Genomic DNA, 20,998 nt, shown 5'->3' on the forward strand with positions numbered 1-20,998 from the left:
CGCATCGAAACAATTGAGAGACATAAACACCATATGGAAGTAATAATGAAATATTGCTACTTTAAAAATACGGGAATCGACATATGAATGAAAATTAAATTAAATTTCCAATTGTGAAAGCAGTATGCTCAAATTAACAAAGCTAAAAATATCTGTCCACCCTTTAGAAATCGAAACTGGAACCAGGATCAAGTGTCCTGAGTGCGCGTGTGTGATGGTATGCCAACATATTTGGTGAATCAATTTAGCAAACACGCACGTCAGCTATAGTTTTCCAAAACATTTTCTGGGTTGTTTGGGGGGGGGAGTAAGTTACCTGAATTAAAATAATACAATCACGATAATTTAGGAACCGTTTCTAAAACCTTGACCTTGACGGGAAGGGGACCAGACTAACTCTCTAAGCTCGGAAGCCCTCGGGTACCAGGATAAGCTCAATCTAGGGAGTGCGCGAACGGAATTTATGGGAAGGGGACCAGACTAGATTGCTCATTTCGGAACATCTCTTGGATTTCCAGCCACTGACGATGCGGTCTGAGGATTCCTTGTGATGTTGACACATCGTACACGTTGCGAAGTCGCAATGCCGCGAATAGTGAAACCTGAAACCATTGTTATCATGTTTATCTTAAATTCAAAAGACGCCCCATAAACCAAGAATGACAAGAAGGAAATAATGCGCAAAGTTCGTCGGCTGTTATTTTTTCTGGGCATCTCTGTTGTATTTACCTGTGGATTTTACCTGCTCAGCGGTATTCTGTACAATGTATTTGATGCAGGGGCTGGATTACACATCATTACGGAAGTCGATAATTTTGGAGAGGTATTTTTTTTTTAATTTGCAGCTAGCTAACCCCAAATTTACTTAACTCGTCCTTATTTATATTAGATCTATATGAATATGATGCAATCTATTATGATTATCTAATTAAAATGGGATCTTTTATGCTCCACGATATATTGATATGTTGCTCTAAGTGATCGATTTTAATTAGATATGCACTAATATATGCACCCTAGGCTATGCTGTACTAGATCATCAACATATTTATGATAACAGTTAGCACCCCCACCCCACAAACCTGTAGATCAAGATAGAAAAGATGGTCCCAATGGGGGCATAGCATACATATAGATAAAAAAAAATGAGCATGATTTGTAAACATACATGAGTGCAAGAAAAGTGACATCCATAATTTAACAATACGCAGAACATACAAAAAATACTCCATAGTCTATATTGTAGGTGAGGCAAAGTTGATGAGTAATTTGAATTATCTCCCTTACACCAGGAAATATGACATAATTATATTCCCAATCTACAAAAGAGCTTTAGGATATGCATGTCTCAGTAAGTGCAACTATTCTGACAGCATTCCTCCTCATATCTAATGTATATCAGCAATTCAATAATACATTATCATATGAAATGGAGAATGGGGGAAAATATGTTAAAATGTTGGAGTACATGAAAATAAATTATTGAACAAGAATGTATAGGTTGCCAGTCAACTGGAGACATCAAGGGACGGTGCATTAGAAAATGCATAATCCTTGTCAAATATAATATAACTTGCATAGAAGGCAGCATTTCTCCTCATGTCCAATGTAGACAAGCAACATAAACACTATCATATTGAATAAGGAGTACCAGTTCAATACAAAATTATTCAGTCATCTACAGTGTTTTGATATAAATTGACTTAGTATTCTTAAGATTGACTCATTTTCATTTGTAAATAGCCATACAAGCTTCTCATTGTAATCAAGGTTAGGGAAGTTGATGCATAATTCTGAGATACATTTTAAGAAAATATCTCTCGCATTTTTAAGCTTCAAGTTGGTGCATTTAAAAAGAAAATGAATTTCATCTATCTCATTTAAATCACATTTTGAACAAAACTGCACGTGTGCTGGGATACCCTGATACCGTCCAACTTCAATTTGTAAATGGTGTGAAGATATTCTAAGATACGTTTGGAACATTGCTCTTTATGCCTACGAGGACCAGCTCCCACACTTTTGTGAAAAACTTGATTTTTATGAATAAAATTTTTCTTTCAAGAAACAGAGCAACTTTGGAAATCAGAATCCATCACATAGGTATGCTCATTACTGCTGTAGTAGTAAGGGCTATATATATGGACTGTAGATATTGGCCTGGACAACTGACAGTGGTTAGAGTACCTAAATAGCAATGCAGGGGTTCCGGGTTTGATTTTCCTGTCCAGTTTTAAATTTTCTAATTTCGTTTATTACAACTGGGAAGATAATCTTCAGTATGATTCAAAAGTTTGTCCAGGCCTGCATGAGCTTCATATTTTCTGTAAGAAAAACTGCTTGAAAAAATACTGAAAATAGTGACAAAATGTCATGTCTATGATATCATAATTCTGGATCTATGCTGTTTTGATGACTTTGAGAATGGAAACTGAGCAGTATTGTGATCCGTGCTCTCTGTATCAGTACAGTAGTAGTTAGGGTTATACGGACCGTGGATATCGTCCTGCATAGCTCAGTGGTTAGAGCACCTGACTAGAAATGCAGGGGGCGGCTGGGGGCCTGGGTTTGATTTCCGGTACAGCCTAAGATTTTCTCCTCTCCTATACTACAGTCGATTAGCTGTCTGTAGAGGTCAGCCGGGTTCAATCGCTGGTGGCCAGATAGCTCAGTTGGTAGAGTACCTGACTAGAGATTCAGGGGGCCCGAGTTCGAATCCCGGTCTGTTGCATTTTCTCCCTGTTACATGTAAAAAATAAGCAAATGATGAATAACATTTCTGAAGTATACACATAGATTTGGCTCCTTTCAGATTCATACGATCCCCTTGAGGAATTTCAATCCGGACACTTATCTTCGGAGTTTTCCAGATGAAGGAAATGGAAAGTACAGGTACAACATTAACAGGAGCTTTCGCATTCCATGGAACAGGTCCCTCCCGGATCAGAGACCCCAAAGGTTCGGATTACTTCAATAAACTGTATTTTATTCCAGCAAGTTTGTTACAGTCATAACTATTGTGAATTATTAGCATATTACTGGGTATACCACACCAGGTAGGTTCAGAGAATATCAAACGGGTTTATGTGTAACCATTAGGCAATATGTGTTAGTTCACCTCTGTTAATTTGGCATAAAATAAATCATTGTATGGTTCTGATTTCGCAACCTACTCTGTTTCGATCCCCAACCCTAATTTTTTAATGCTTGGGATTAGAATGCAATTATCTGCCCTTCGTTTCCCCAAAATGTTGAAGACATTAGAAAATTTAAGACATCAAATTGTAGTTATGAGTGGCACATACACAGTATTTCAGTATCATAGTAACCCTGGGTGGCACACGTCTCTCATTTATCATCAGATATCCACAGGAGTTACATACCTTATTTAAATACGTCCACAAACAAAAAATCCAATCGAGAATCACTGGGCCAAAGAAGTTTACATTTACATGAAAAGTTCCCGACATAGTGCGGATTCAAGTTTGTAAAAATCATGGCCCCTGGGGGGGGGGGGGGGGGCCACAATAGGGATCAAAATCTTTAAATATGGACCAAGGTGAGCGATGTAGCCCATGGGCATCTTGTGTACTTGATTTTATTTTGCTGTGTAATCTGTTCAGTTGTAGGTATGTTATGAAAACTAGAAATCTACCATCTGCCTCCATCATCATCGTTCTGCAGAATGAGAGCCCTTCTGTTGTACTCCGAATGGTCATGAGGTATTTGTAAGCTTCAGAAATTATACTTTATTCTGTGCACAGATTGTACTCAGTGACTAAGGCACAAAGTCACCCACTAGTTAGTGTGACTTGAAAAAATCTGTTAGCTCTCTAACAATCTAATTCTGATTGTTAACTGGTGAAAGTAAAATTCTGACTGTAATATTTCCTGTTTTAATTCTGGGTCTTGTTTCGTCGAAGTCAATCAGACACTGCTGTTAATGAATCTCACTATTCGCGACTTTAGAACCAGGCTATATTAGGCATGCGCTAATAATGAACTTCATCTGTATCCAACATGGCACAGATTTTAACAGTGTTTTTCACTTGGAATATTTATCTTTTGGTTAGGGACATAGTGACTATTTTTTCACTGAAAATACTGAAGAATGAACACAGGTTTAAGATAGTTATTCTACAACATTTCTGAACTAAATTATTTCCGTAGAAACAAATGTGTTACAAGTGGCCATGGTCCAGAATATGGTTAATATATAAATAAGTTTTGTACACAGGTTAGTTCTAAAAAAAAAAAAAAGTTTTGTACACGGGTTATTGTCTAATTAAATACCTGTATGATACATTTCACGCTTTGTCTATTGTCTGATTAAATACCTGTATGATCAGTTTCACGCTTTGTCTATTGTCTAATTAAATACCTGTATGATCACTTTCACGCTTTGTCTATTTGTCTAATTAAATACCCGTATGATCACTTTCACGCTTTGTCTAATTATTAATAAATACCTGTATGATCTGTTTCACGCTTTGTCTAATTAAATACCTGTATGATCAGTTTCACGCTTTGTCTAATTTTAATACCTGTATGATCTGTTTCACGTTTTGTCTATTTGTCTAATTAAATACCTGTATGATCAGTTTCACGCTTTGTCTATTGTCTAATTAAATACCTGTATGATCTGTTTCACACTTTGTCTAATTAAATACCGGTATGATCTGTTTCACATTTTGTCTATTGTCTAATTAAATACCGGTATGATCAGTTTCACGTTTTGTCTATTGTCTAATTAAATACCTGTATGTTCAGTTTCACATTTTGTCTGTTGTCTAATTAAATACCTGTATGATCTGTTTCACGCTTTGTCTAATTAAATACCTGTATGATCTGTTTCACGTTTTGTCTAATTAAATACCTGTATGATCAGTTTCACGTTTTGTCTATTGTCTAATTAAATACCTGTATGTTCAGTTTCACATTTTGTCTGTTGTCTAATTAAATACCTGTATGATCTGTTTCACGTTTTGTCTAATTAAATACCTGTATGATCTGTTTCACGTTTTGTCTAATTAAATACCTGTATGATCAGTTTCACGTTTTGTCTATTGTCTAATTAAATACCTGTATGTTCAGTTTCACATTTTGTCTGTTGTCTAATTAAATACCTGTATGATCGGTTTCACGCTTTGTCTATTGTTTTTGGAATACTTTATTCAATACAGAAGAGGATTGGACAGAGCGTTAAAAGTCTATGAATGTCGGTTTGGTTTCATGATGTATTCCAACCCAAATTTTCATTCCCATTTATCTTCTACCAAATTTTTTACTCAATGCAATCCAACAACCTGCCTGATCCATCACAGAGATTAAATAGAGTGCACTGTACAAAAATTAAACTGAGTGCACTGTACAAAAATTAAACAGAGTGCATTGTATAAAAATTAAATAGAGTGCACTGTACAAAGATTAAACAGAGTGCACTGTACAAAAATTAAACAGAGTGCATTGTATAAAAATTAAATAGAGCGCACTGTATAAAAATTAAACATAGTGCATTGTATAAAAATTAAACTGAGTGCACTGTACAAAAATTAAACTGAGTGCACTGTACATAAATTAAACAGAGTGCATTGTATAAGAATTAAACCGAGTGCATTGTATAAAAATTAAATAGAGTGCATTGTATAAAAATTAAACTGAGTGCACTGTACAAAAAATAAAAAGAGTGCATTGTACAAAAATTAAACAGAGTGCACTGTACAAAAAATTAAACAGTGCATTGTACAAAAATTAAACAGAGTGCATTGTATAGAAATTAAATAGAGTGCACTGTACAAAGATTAAACAGAGTGCACTGTACAAAAATTAAACAGAGTGCACTGTACAAAAAATTAAATCATTGGAAACATATCCAAATATATCACCTTTGTAGACTCTTAATCATGATTTGGAGCAAATGGTATTGACAAAATGTCTACTTGAAGGTTAGATCAAAACAGAACAATATTTCATTATGATCTAAAATGATATGGGGGTTTGGGATTGGAAGATGTTAGTCATTTTTAATAATTATTATTATCATCATTATGCACACCACGTATGTGTGCGATGCATGCACAATTGTGCTTCTTAATGGCATGATATTTGTTAAATCTTATAACATAAAGTTTTGATTCTTTTTATCAATTACCTAAAGAAATAAATCTATTTGATTTTTATGATCGGATTTGGATCTGAACACATGGAAGGGGCTTGATGAAATACATTGTTTAGATAGAGTCACACCTTTTGAAAAACGAATGTTATGTGAAGCATTAATTGCAATCTGACTAAAGTACAGACCTATATTATATTAAAAAGATAAAGGTATATCAATCTGACTAAAGTACAGACCTATATTATATTAAAAAGATAAAGGTATATCAATCTGACTAAAGTACATACCTATATTATATTAAAAATATATAGGACAGTATATCAGTCTGACTAAAGTACAGACCTATATTATATATATGATATAGGTATGTACTTTAGTCGGATTGTGTCAATTTGGTTCTTTCAGATTTCCATGAAAAATTATAAAGCAAACCGTGAAACGCTCTGAAGGGTTTAATCATATTAATTTGTCTTTCCACAACTGGTTTGGCCAGTTATAATGAAATTATGGTCTCTTTGGCCAGGTTAAACGCCTTTATATGGTCTTTGTCCAGGTGTATGATTTAACGATATTCTTGTACCTTTTTTTGTGAAGCTACTTCTTGATGGTATTTGCATGAAAGACCTCGTCTTGGCATAAATTGTTGACTGCGACAATAATATTTTCATCTTTTTCATTCGTAGAAAGAATCCAATTTGTATTTTAAGATGTGATAAGTGAATGACTTTATAGTAAAACAAAACTTTCAGTAAATGATACATACAGCTACATAACTTTTTCATATCATTCAACATGATGAACAGAATATCAAGAAATGCATTTTTTTTTTTCATTCGCTCTTTTTTTATTGAGCGTTTTAACTTATAAAAAAATAATGGGTTCAACTTCGTGTATAGATAATGAAGGTTTACGTGGATCGACAGAGAAGTGCATGTAGAATGTGAGTGTGATTGATTCTACACAATTAGTAATGTAAAAGTCTAATTGAATAGTAATTAATAAGATATTATGGAAAGTTATTTCACCATTATGACTCTAAAAGGCAATAAAATCATTTAAGAACTTGGCTGCGACCCACGGGGAAATATGTATTGTTTTAAATGGAAAGTTTTTTCACCATGATTATGAATCTAAATGTCAATAAAATAATTCAATCTCTCTATTTAACAAAGGAAAACTAAATTGACATTTTATTCATTGCATGTACCGATTTTCTAATTTCTCTTGCTACACACGAGGTACACGTGCTCTATCTGTCAATCAGCTGACGCTTGCTGCTTAAGAACTTGGTCGCGGCCCACGGAGATATGTGTATTTAAAAACCCTGAAATTCTATGGCGTATGGTTTGATTTTCAAACTTATGACAAATTTTCTTGAAATAACAAAATTCTTGGGTTTTTCATCAATATTTGATTTATTCAGCATTAAATGTGACGATTCACGATATTTTTGGTTTGCTTCAATTTGACGCTAACACAAAATCAGTTGACGCTACTATCATTTTCCTGATTGTGGGCACGCGTGTACATATATGCATCTTTGGATTTGAAAGGTCCACGCAAATGCTATAGAATACGCAGAAACCGCAATTTCAAAGACATCGACTTTTTTGTAGGCTCACTTTCAGTCCGCGGGGCCCGTGTTTTTGACCTGTACTGTAAATTCTCTGCGTGTAGGAATTTCTGAATAGTGTGAAATATCACTGTTGATATTAGATTGTAATTCTAGCGATATTTTGGTCATTTTTCAAAGTACATACTCAGTTGACCGACGGTGGAAAAGTAAATTTTACAGAAACTATGCATTTCTACATGTAATACGTAAACGGTTTACGAACTATTTGATGCTAGCGCAAAGTGCATTGTATAAAAATTAAACAAAGTGCATTGTACAAAAATTAAACAAAGTGCATTGTACAAAAAATAAACAGAGTGCATTGTACAAAATTTAAACAGAGTGCATTGTACAAAAATTAAACAGAGTGCACTGTACAAAAAATAAACAGAATGCACTGTATAAAACTTAAAGTGCATTGTACAAAAATTAAACAGAGTGCACTGTATAAAAATTAAACAGTGCATTGTACAAAAATTAAACAGAGTTCACTACAAAAATTAAACAGTGCACTGAATAAAAATTAAACAGTGCATTGTACAAAAATTAAACAGAGTGCGCTGTATAAAACTTAAATTGCATTGTACAAAACTGTTCTCCTAGAACAAGACGATCTGTTGTAATTAAGTTACTTATTACACGGATTACTTACATTTTATAAATTTTTTATGATGATTTATTTAAGATTTTTCTTTTTATCACAGTATTTTGCGATGTTCTCCACCGAGTCTACTACAGGAAATAATTCTAGTGGATGACAGCGGCAGTAAAACAGGTGTGTTGCTAATGTGTCATCTTCCATCAGATGCTTTGTTTGTTCCTAATGTGGGATTTTCCATCAGATGTTTTGTTTGTTCCTAATGTGGGATCTTCAATCAGATGTTTTGTTTGTTCCTAATGTGGGATCTTCCATCAGATGTTTTGTTTGTTCCTAATGTGGGATCTTCCATCAGATGTTTTGTTTGTTCCTAATGTGGGATCTTCAATCAGATGTTTTGTTTGTTCCTAATGTGGGATCTTCAATCAGATGTTTTGTTTGTTCCTAATGTGGGATCTTCCATCAGATGTTTTGTTTGTTCCTAATGTGTCATCTTCCATCAGATGTTTTGTTTGTTCCTAATGTGGGATCTTCAATCAGATGTTTTGTCTTTTCCTAATGTGGGATCTTCCATCAGACATTTTGTTTGTTCCTAATGTGTCATCTTCCATCAGACATTTTGTTTGTTCCTAATGTGTCATCTTCCATCAGATGTTTTGTGTGTTCCTAATGTGGGATCTTCCATCAGATATTTTCTTTGCTCCTAGTGTGGGATCTTCCATCAGATGTTTTGTTTGTTCTAATGTGGGATCTTCCATCAGATGTTTTGTTTGTTCTAATGTGGGATCTTCCGTCAGATGTTTTGTTTGTTCTAATGTGTGATCTTCCATCAGACGTTTTGTGTGTTCCTAGTGTGTCATCTTCCATCAGACATTTTGTGTGTTCCTAATGTGTCATCTTCCATCAGATGTTTTATTTGGTATACATATACATTATGTATAGTTTACAATCTAGATTGTTTTATCAACATCAGATATCAGTTATTTATCATATAATTGTACATGTGATTTGGATTTAAAAAATGAAACATATTTTTGACTTGTAGACTTGTATTGGAAAGCTCTCTCAGTGATTCCGAAATTGTACTACTACAAACAGACAGATTCCAAAGGTATATTATTAGCTCACCAATAAATGAGCCAAAGGCTTAAGTGAGCTTATCTGATCAAAATTTGTCTGTTGGCGTTGTAAACTTTTCACATTTTCATCTTCTTCTCAAGAACCACTGGGCCAATTATAACCACACTTGGCCAAAAGCATCCTTGGGTAAAGGGCTTTCAAGTTTTTCAAATGAAGGGCCATGTCCCCTTCAAAGGGAAGATAATTACAAAAATGCAAAAATAGGGTGGGGTCATTTAAAAATCTTCTTCTCAAGAACCACGGAGCCAGAGGAGATGAAATTTTCATGAAAGCTTCCTGACATAGTGGAAATTCAAGTTTGTTCAAATCATGTCCCCCGGGGGTAGGTTAAGGCCACAATAGGTGATCAAAGTTTTACATACAAATATATAGGAAAAATCTTTTAAAAAATCATCTTCTCCAGAACCAATGAGCCAGAAGAGCTGAGATTTACATGAAAGCTTCCTGACATAGTGCAGATTCAAGTTTGTTCAAATCATGGCCCCTGGAGGTAGTGTGGGGCCACAATAGGGAATCAAAGTTTTACATACAAATATATAGGGAAAATCTTTAAAATCTTCTTCTCAAGAACCAATGAGCCAGAAGAGCTGAGATTTACATGAAAGCTTCCCGACGAAGTGCAGATTCAAGTTTGTTCAAATCATGGCCCCCGGGGGTAAATTGGGGCCACAATAGGGGATCAAAGTTTTACATAGAAATATATAGGGAAAATCTTTAAAAATCATCTTCTCAAGAACCAATGAGCCAGAAGAGCTTAAATTTACATGAAAGCTTCCTGACATAGTGCAGATTCAAGAGTGTTTAAATCATGGCCCCCGGGGGTAGGTTGGGGCCACAATAGGGGATCAAAGTTTTACATGGGAAATTGGGAATAAATAGAAAAAAACCTTTAAAAATCATCCTCTCAAGAACCAATGGGCCAGAGGAGCTGAGATTTACATGAAAGCTTCCCGACGAAGTGCAGATTCAAGTTTGTAAAAATCATGGCCCCCGGGGGTAAATTGGGGCCACAATAGGGGATCAAAGTTTTACATAGAAATATATAGGGAAAATCTTTAAAAATCATCTTCTCAAGAACCAATGAGCCAGAAGAGCTTAAATTTACATGAAAGCTTCCTGACATAGTGCAGATTCAAGAGTGTTTAAATCATGGCCCCCGGGGGTAGGTTGGGGCCACAATAGGGGATCAAAGTTTTACATGGGAAATTGGGAATAAATAGAAAAAAACCTTTAAAAATCATCCTCTCAAGAACCAATGGGCCAGAGGAGCTGAGATTTACATGAAAGCTTCCTGACATAGTGCAGATTGAAGTTTGTAAAAATCATGGCCTCTAGGGGTAGGTTGGGGCCACATTACGGACTAAGGTTTTACATGCAAATATATATGGAAAGTCTTCAGATATGGGCCAAGGTAACTCAGGTGAGTGATGTGGCCCTTGGGTCTCTTGTTCATTATTCAAAATATATTTTTGTTATAACTTTTGTTGTTATATGTGCTGACAGTATGATGTCAATGTGAACAGTAGAATGGTACATACTGTGAAATTAACGTTATTGCATTTTGTAAACTTGTGCTGAAACTGACTATCCCTTTGGAACCAGACATCAGCAGAGGTGTGTGTGTGTGTGTCTATAACTAGCTGTAGAATGAGCCTATATTTTAACTTTTTTAAGAAACTGAAATTTGTTTTGTGGTCATCTAATGAGTAGATACAGATTAAATTTCTCTTTCATCATGGCTGACTTTATTTTAACAAAACTTCTAAGGTTGATTGAACCTCTGTTTAGCTCTCTTTGTTCCTTTTATTGTGTTAAGTTCCCAATAATTTACTGAGTAGATTGTGTAAGTTCCAAATTATTTACCGAGTTGATTATGAAAAATGTTTGGTTTTTTTTTTTTTAGCTTACCTGATATGAAAGTCTAAGTGAGCTTTTCTGATCACATTACACATAATATCCATCTGTAAACTTTTAACATTTTCAACTTCTTCAGAACCATTGGACCATTTCCAACCAAACTTCCCACAAAGCTTCTTTGGGTAAAGGGGATTTAAGTTTGTTCAAAAGGAAAGCTAAACCATCTTTTAAGGAGAGATAATTCAAAAATAGTGAAAATTTAGGGGTCATTTAAAAATCTTCTCAAGAACCATTGGACCAGAAAAGACAAAACTTATGTGAAAGATTCTGTAATGAGAGTAAATTCAAATTGTACAAACCATGAATGTCAGAGGTAGGATGAGGCTACAATAGGGGATAAAAGTTTTACGTAGTGGATATATCAGAAACATATTTATAAATCTTCATCTGGAGATCAAGGCCATGGTTAGTCATATTTATATTCAAGCATCTTAAAATCATAGCCTTAGAGGGTAGGGTAGGGCCACAATAGGGAATAATATTTTTACATGTGCAGTATATGAGGAAATTTTTAAAACTCTCATGACCAGCAGGTGAATGGTTAATCATGATAAGTAAGCATCCTCAGGTACTACAGATTAAAGGACACATCGCATGTTTCTAAACTTATTAATTTTTTCAGCAAAATTAATTCATTTCATGCCTAAAACTACTTTACATGTGTTTTATAAGAAACAGTTTGCGTAGTTTTCGAGTTTGAAAGCGATGAAATTCAAATTTTCCGATATGCATATTTTCTTTGATATTTTATGCGCCATTTTCTGTGACGTCATATGCGACCTCGAGCGAGAAGATTTGAAAACAGTTGTTGGCCATTTCATAAACAGATTAGATTTAATTGCCAAAAAAACCAATTATCACATTAACGGCTTGCAAATAACACTGCATTAGGATGTTTTGTGCCGTTTAAGGGTGTACTTGCTGTCAGTAGAGAGGATTTGGATTGTGTTTTTTTTCAATTTTCGAAGGAAGGTATGAGGGACAAGACATGAATATTTTTTGTCAGCACAACGAGTTTGTCATAAAAAACAAGTAGAATTTGTCCCTGTACTTTTTCAAATAAGCACTTGGACAAGGACGTAGATAAACTGCGAGAAAATGGTTCTATCGAAGCTACGCACTGTTACATATAGGCCTACGACATATGCTTTCCGTTCTGCTCTCAAATTCAATACATACTCGTACCAACTGACCTTCACCTTGTAACAACATATAGGCAGAACTTGTGTTCGCAGTTTCTACCAACGGTAGTTTTAAAAAAGAAATTTAAAGATAAACTTTCAATTACAAATAATAAAATATGATATTTCCCAACTTTTAATTGTATGCTATGTACCTTTTTTCCCCTTTCCACAATGTATATATGTTTATATGGGGGTGTAGTATGGTGCCACAATACGGGATCAAAGTTTGACATTAAAGTACCACTGGGGCTAGGTTTTGTTCATGATATGGGGTCAAAATTTGTAATGGGATTGAGGGTAAAAAAAATTCTGTAGACAAGCAAGGCCATGGTGACTCAGGTGAGTGTTGTGGCCTATTGCCCTCTCGTTATGATTATACAAGACTGTGACATTAGATTGTTCATTTAGAGGGTACACAACTTTTCATTACAGAGACCAAACAAGTTTTTTTTATTCACCCAAGCTCAGTGAGCTATTCTGATCACATTTTGTCTGTCCGTAAACTTTTCACATTTCCAACTTCTCCAGGACCAAGTGTGCCAATTTCAATCAAACATGGTACAAATCATCCTTGGGAAAAGGGGATTCAAGTTTGTTCAAAATCAAATGAAGGGCCATACCCCTTTCAAAGGGGAGATAATCACGAAAATGCAACTATAGGCTGTGTCATTTAAAAACCTTCTTCTCAAGAACCACATAATTACATAACCTGTTAGATATATTCAGAACTATTCAAGGTAAGGCTTTCATATTTTGTATATAGATTCTTTATGACAAGAGGGCCTTGTGATATAATCGTATTTGATCTTGTGACCTTGACATACTTTCTTTTAAAAACCTGACCTAATCAGTATCTCCTGAACTATATAAGGGAAAGCTTGTATATTTTGTATATTATAGATTCTTTATGGCAAGACCTTGAAATACTTCGATGTTTGATCTTGTGACCTTGACCTGGAAGTTTGACTTACTTTTGATAAAAATCTGACTTACTCAATATCTCCTGAGCTATTTAAGATACGGCTTTTGTATTTTGTATTTAGATTTCTTTTGGTGAGGTCTTTCATATCATACCATGATGTTTTAATCCTTTAAGGCTAGCTTAGGGCTACAATATGGGGTCAAAATTCTGCATGGGAATAAAGATTGATAAAAATAAAATCTTAAAAAACACAACAGTTGAAGATGACTTAGGTGAGCATTGTGGCCCATGGGCCTCTTGTTGTCATGAGCTGTGGATTTTGGTCTGTTAGGGGACACCTTTCACAGAATTTAATACTTGTTTTATTAGGGTCGGTGGAACACCTTTTATGGGGAGCTGATAAAGCTGATGGGGATGTGCTGGTCCTGATGAGTGGAGTAGGGGAAGTAATTCCAGGATGGCTGGAACCCCTGCTGGACAGAATCCATGTGGTCTGAGTTCTCTCAAATATAATTTTGCAGAAAATTGTTTAGATATTAAAAACAATATTGATACGTTTGTATTTTGATTTAATTGCAGACACGTTTAAAAGATAAATTTCATTTTTTGAAAATACAGTGCTCCCTCGATATATTGCCAACTTTTGTTGAAGACCAATTTTGGCAATAAAGTGGGGTGGCAATATAATGAATTCACCGTTACGAATGATTTACTGAACGATCAAAAAAATTTCTATTCTGTAAATTTATTTGGGTTCCATTCTGTATAAACATTGATATAATCTTGAGTTTCATTCAGCAATTATTTGTAATTAACCAGAAAACCTAAATACCTTGTCCAGACTGTCACATCTCACCACACTGCTCTCAAAGTACGGGTTGATTATTGATGGGTGTTGGGTAATTGGCATTATTATTAACTAAGGGTACACCCTATAAAATTTGATCATTTGTTTGTGAAAATCAGTGGCATATGGCATTATGTGGGATTAGCATTATAATGGGGGTGTTAACTTGGGGAGAAATCTGTTCTTAATTTGGATTTTCAGGCAGTAAGGGGGGGGGGGGGCAATATATCGAGGGAGCATGGTACTTGAGGGCTTCATGATGTTTGTTAGAGCTGCATGAAAGGCAAAAATGTAGGAAATGTTGATATTATTAGTTATACAGATTCTTGTCAGGGTATATGGACTCACATTCCCAGTCAAAGTTTATATTCTCCCGAACAGTTAGGTGAGGGGGAATATAAAGTCAATATAATTAAAATCAGACTACTTACGCAGAGTATGTGGCGCAGATCTAAGAAGTCTGCTTTTAATTAGATTGCAGGGAATGTGAGTCCATATACCCTGCCAAGAATCCATATAACGAATATGTCCTTCTGCAGAGTGATGTTTATAATGTTTATTTTATGAGGCAGTTAAGAATATAGATCTATCAACCTCATTTTGTAACCTATTTATTCATATTCCTGGCTTGTCCTCCAATCAAATGCCTAGATTTTTCTCTGAAGTAGGACATTGGGTTTTGTATGAGAAGAAAATATGTAAGTTTGTTTTTAAAATTTCTTCAGAAGCCTGCAGTTATTGTCAGTCCAGTGGTAGACTCCATCAATCCTGAAACATTTGGGTTGGAATCCACTGAAACCAAACAAAGAGCAAGTAAGAAATAGAGAGCATGTGTCAGAATTAAACACCCTCACAATAACAGTGGAAAATAAATTTTATCAAGACAATTGTTAGATTAAATGAGGCAGGATCATACATTGTTAAAATAAACATGTGTATTTGAATAGATTTATGTTTTGTAATGAAAATGTGATGACTTGGATATTCTAGTTTTTGATTGGAGTTTATCTGTGAAATGGCAGCAGTTATCATCAAAGTCAAATCTAGCAGAATCCATTGTGTGAGTATTTTACAGCCTACAGCCTGAAACTGATCTCCTTAAATTTACATTCTGCATTCTGAAACTGATTTCCTTAAATTTACATTCTGCAGCCTGAAACTGATCTCCTTAAATTTGCATTCTGCTTTCCGAACCATATTAATCATTGTTTGTATTTATTAATTGTATTGATTTTTTTAATGTGTTGATTGATTGTTTGAATTAGTTGTATTGATTAAGATTGATTTTATATTGATGGGGAAGTTCTTGAAATAGGAAATTTCACACCTTCAAACGTGTAATTGATCAGGATGTACATTGCGACTAGAATGAGATATGATTTTGATATTTATTTTGTGTTTATTCATTAGAACACCTGTCATAGTCGGGACAGTAGACGGATGAACATTACGACTTTTTATTTTGTGTTTATTTTTTAGAACACCCGTCATACAACTGGAACGAGATATGATTTTGATATTTATTTTGTGTTTATTCATTAGAACACCTGTCATAGATGGGACAGTAGTCGCTGTTGACAGGAAGAGCTTCATCAAACTGGGTAAAATTGACCCCGGTCTGGAAGAGAGTGCAAATGTGGGATTAGGTACGAAGTACTTATAAAGAAAGTGTACTGGCTTTGCAGTACCAGCCACAGCCCCACCCCCCACCCCCCAAACATCAAGGTAACCTTGATCTGTATAATAGAGACCCAGATGCCCGGAGGGCTTGTGGTATTAGACATATTGACCCTGTGTCGCATGCTCTCTGTGATTCTGGAGAGGCCACTTCTTTGGAGTGAATCACTGTATATCACTTTTATTTTGTGAGATTTTATTTCCGCGTGGATACAATAATGTATTTATTCATGAGACATAACTTCAACGGATCATTTTTAATTGTTCAAGTCTTTTATATGTACCGGTAAGAGTTTATTCATGAGAACAAATTTTTTGCGAATGGCTTGTCTCTTAAAATTGCGTGTAAAAAAGTCCTCGAATAAAATGTGATTTACAGTATATTTTCTGTAGTTTAGAGGATGCGATATTGTGTGTACACAGACTTTATGACAGTTTCATCTGCTTTAGAGAATGAAGATGCTGAAATGTGACTCGCTAATGAAACTCCTGAACCTTTAGATTTGTTAATGTTGCTTGAAAACCTAAGTCAATTTCGTACTCGGTAATCCTTCGTTGCATGGATATAAGAAAATGTTTTTCAAATTTCAGTTTAAAAAATTTAGATGAGATAAAATGTAATATGGTTGCACACTATCAGAAGGAAAATCTGCCCATTCTAACAGGAGTGCTCTTTATTTGCATTTGAATAAAACAGGTTTTAAATTTTCAGAGCTGTCCTTGAAATCTTGGATGTGTGGTGGGACTGTCGAGATCATACCCTGCAGTCATGTGGGTATCATAAAGAAACGGAAGACTGATTCAGCACAGAACAGCAACTCCCTCTCATTAACAAGGTCAGTTATCAAAACAGCCACACCCTCTCAGTAACAAGGTCAATTATCAAAACAGATTCTCTCTCTCAGTAACAAGGTCAATTATTAAAACAGAGACTCTCTCTCAGTAACAAGGTTGGTTATTAAAACAGAGATTCTCTCTGTAACAAGGTCAGTTATCAAAACAGATTCTCTCTGTAACAAGGTCGGTTATCAAAACAGATTCTCTCAGTAACAAGGTCGGTTATCAAAACAGAGATTCCCTTTCATTAACAAGGTCAAGTATAAAACAGCCAGTCCAGTTTCAGTAAGATACTTTACTTGAGATTCCTTTGAACTGAGATACCTTTGAATTGATATACGTTTAAACTGAGATATCTTTAAATTGAGATGTACTTCTCATTTGTTACAATCAGCTAAAAATATAGCAACAAACTGAAATGGAAGGGAAGTGGGGGGGGGGGGGGGGGTGACAAAAACCCCAGAAACTGAAAGTATATACATTGATTGATTTTCTTTTCTTAAAGAAATCAATTCTTGCTTGTTGTCTATTCAAAAAAATGGTTTTTCAACCCTGAACATTTTCTTGCCCATACAGCATTTTTCTTCTTTTCTGACAGAGAGCTTAGGCGAGTTGCAGAGGTGTGGCTAGACGGGTACAAAAGATATTTCTACGCCAAACGTCCGTCTGCTAGAATGACCTCACATGGCAGGTATTTAGAAGTGTTCCAGAGCATTGTAGTATCCCTAAAAATTCACACGTCACTTAATTTTGGGGGGGGGGGGGGGGGCAAACTCAGGACAGTGTTAGCCTTTAAGTATAGTCAATTTCATGAGCACAGATTCAGCAATTTTATCTCTTGTTTCGCAAAATTACATCTCTGAATCGTTTTGAATTTTTAGTGTGGCTGAACGTAGGAAGCTGCGGAGTCAGTTGAAATGTCAGTCGTTTAAGTGGTTTCTGGACAATGTCTTCCCTCAGCTGAAACCTCTGTCTTACGATGACTTTGTGTACGGGAGGATAAAACAGGAACCAGGCATGTGTATGGACATTGCCCTGGGACATGTCCCGGTCATGGCCAGTCTCAGTCCATGTTCAGAGGAGAAAAATTCCCAGGTATGAAGGCATTTCATTCATCAGACCTCCACACATCACAGCACATGGTAATCAGTAAGCAGGAGGACCCGGGTTCGATGCCTGGCCTTGCCACGCCAGAGTCATTAAATTAGATAACAATTTAAAAATCGTAAGTAAACACTGCCACAGTGAACACTGGCACAATAAAAATCCTCACCATTGTAAATTCCGAATCATTACATGTAATTATCTGTTATTTGGTGCCCATGTTGGGACACAAGTACTCTATGGTAGGTGAGAATAAGTGTCTCCAGAACCTCACCCCACAGACACTGGCACTCCAGGAGAGTCAAGACTCTCTCTCTCTCTCTCTCATTCAGGAGGGGGGATGTAGTAGTGTTAGATACATGGCCTTCTAATTAACTATGGTTAGTGGGTTAAGCCTGCTCTTGGAAGGGACTATATTTAGTTGCAGATGGATTTTTAGACAAAATCTGCACAAAGTGCTTTCTACTTGTCAGTTCTTTATACAATGGAGACTGAAATCAACTTAAATTATTCAGTGTAGCTTATCGTAAATGGAAAAATATCTACATGTATATCAAATTTGGAATAAGTATTTAGTTGACTATTTTAAAAGAAAGCATTGATATTAAAATGTCTAGGTAAGTTAAGGGTACATGTACATGTATCTTAATTCTCCCCATACATGTATGACGTACATCCTAGGATTTTGCAAAATCTTTACTTAATCAAACTTTGCACTTGATCAATATATATACATGTACATGTATATTGGGGGAGGGGATTATAGAAAATTTGGTAAACTCTTTGATATTGAAAAAGTTTATATTTTCTGCAATTAATTTTATATATTGAAAAAATGTTGTCAAGGGCAATAACTCCTGTGCTGGTATTTTCTCAACTGTATGTCTATTATACAATGATTTCCCAGATATCCACCATCGATTTACATATATTTATAAAGTAGCAGATTTTTGAAAATGTTGAAATTAAAAGTTTGTCGTATTGATAATAAGCTTTTAGTATTTTTGTTATGTTGTTTAAGGAAATTACTTCTGTTTATGAATGTCCGACATCTTTAAAAAGGTGGCATTATATATATTTTAATTGGTTATTAATTGAATTAAACTAGATTAAATGAAAATTAATAGTCTTTCTACTTTGAACCATTAAAAGGTCACATGAGAGTGGAGCTACCTTAATGTTTAATTTCACAAATAAATAATTTCACACCTACATGTATGTCATTTAGATATGGAAGTTTTAAAACACTGTTCCTGATATTTCTACTTTCTCTCAGTGATTTGAATTTCAGGATATGATAAATAATGTGAATTATTCTTTATTCTGTGAGTGTGCATACGTCAGATAAAAACTGCAAATCAGTTTTTGAAAATAATGAAGATGTAATTGATATTTACAGGAATGGACTTGGAAGAAGAAAGGCATAATAAAAAACTATGGGATGTGTTTAACGGCAGACATTAAAGAAACGCATGGCTATGTCCTTATGCAGTATTGTAACAATGCTAGCTCTCAGGTGTGTTCAATTTGTACAATATCAACATGATTTTTCATGATTATGTTGATATCGTATATGCAGATGTGTCAATTTGTACATATATGCAGGTGTGTTGAATACATGCAATATTGACATAAGTTTTCACAAGTGTGTAGAATTCGTACACACATGTGTATGGATTTTATTACACCAGTATTCACATGATTTTTCACTAATGTGTTTAATATTTACACAGGTGTGTTAAATGCATACAATATTGACATGGTTTTTCATTTCCTGGTGAAGGTAAATTCTATATGCTGACTTAGTTCATGTATCTAATGAGAATTTTTTGATTTTTAAAAATGTAGATATGGTTTAGGCAGGATAACTTGATCGTTCATGAGGCCTCTAAACAATGTATAGACAGCCACAAGGCAGAGATCGGGCTCGTGTTGTCTGAGTGTGAAGATTTCCTCAACTCTCAGCAATGGAGTCTACCAAACTCTGACAGTGTGTGACTGTTGTGATGACTGATGTGATGACTGGTGTGATGACTGGTGTGATGACTGATGTGATGACTGTTGTGATGACTGATATGATGACTGATGTGATGACTGATATGATGACTGGGATTTCAATACAGCATACAGCCATAGATTGTGTGAGGTGGTTTGGGAATGCCAGGACATAGTACCAACCAATGCACACATACATGAGTTAACATCTCAACACCATGGAAGGCTTACCCCCCCCCCCCCCCCCCCCTCCCCATTTGTATATTTCTGGTTTCTGGTTATTATCAAAGAGGAAGAAGAAGTTTATTAGCTTGAGAAAGTTTAACATTCACTCACTTGAAGCAAATAAACCACTCCCTACCATACTGTTAAATGTTGTCTGAAGTGTGTATCTAAATGGGGGAAATTGATTGGGGGGGGGGGGGGAGGGGTGATAAAGATGGCAACAACATTGTCTTAGTTCATTGGATGAAAGTTTGGATTCTAAACATGGATAGATCAATTGTGAGAATTACACTGTACTGTCAATAACACAGCTTTACATGTTGATATTGATGATGTCACTGTTTTTCCTGAAATACAATAGATGGTTTAAACACTAAAGTTGTCTTTCTTGTGATGCCAATTAGATACTTCATCATTAAATGTTTGTACTTTTTATCAAAAGTACTTGTTCTACCGTATATGCAGAATTTTCAGCGAGGATTTAATTTTACAGATTGTAAATAAAAGAAATAAATTTCAATTTTGAAATAATGCACTTCATGAAGTATGCTGTTATAAAGTAATGCAGTTCATACTCTCATGCATTTTTCAAAAATGAAATTTATTTTTTAAGTATTCCAGTAAGCATATTGGTGTATTTTATGACCTTTATTTATGTGTATTATTCATGTAATTACTTGTTCATATTTGTGTAATATATTGTAGTGAATTCCAATGTAAATTCTGTATCACTATAAAATACACGTATGTTCAAATCCAAGTTCAATCCCAAAAGCTTGAATTAAAACTTGGTGCTAGTTTCCTCTCTCACCTCACTGC

The 20,998-nt window shown here is 35.1% G+C and overlaps 1 protein-coding gene across 1 annotated transcript; it reads left to right on the plus strand.

The window, feature by feature from the left end:
* The first annotated feature begins 492 nt into the window (after positions 1 to 492).
* On the plus strand, positions 493 to 20,557 carry LOC125649287 (polypeptide N-acetylgalactosaminyltransferase 2-like). The gene is made up of 14 exons (XM_048876725.2): positions 493 to 823; positions 2,813 to 2,958; positions 3,624 to 3,722; positions 8,438 to 8,508; positions 9,377 to 9,442; positions 13,864 to 13,985; positions 15,067 to 15,154; positions 15,332 to 15,401; positions 15,884 to 15,987; positions 16,731 to 16,854; positions 17,454 to 17,546; positions 17,737 to 17,950; positions 19,359 to 19,475; positions 19,808 to 20,557. Exons 1-14 carry the CDS (start codon positions 677 to 679, stop codon positions 19,955 to 19,957), a joined length of 1,611 nt encoding a protein of 536 aa, XP_048732682.2. The 5' UTR covers positions 493 to 676; the 3' UTR covers positions 19,958 to 20,557.
* Positions 20,558 to 20,998: the final 441 nt, after the last annotated feature.

Source organism: Ostrea edulis, chromosome 5 (genome assembly GCF_947568905.1).
Source record: "Ostrea edulis chromosome 5, xbOstEdul1.1, whole genome shotgun sequence".
Taxonomy (NCBI): Eukaryota; Metazoa; Mollusca; class Bivalvia; order Ostreida; family Ostreidae; genus Ostrea; species Ostrea edulis.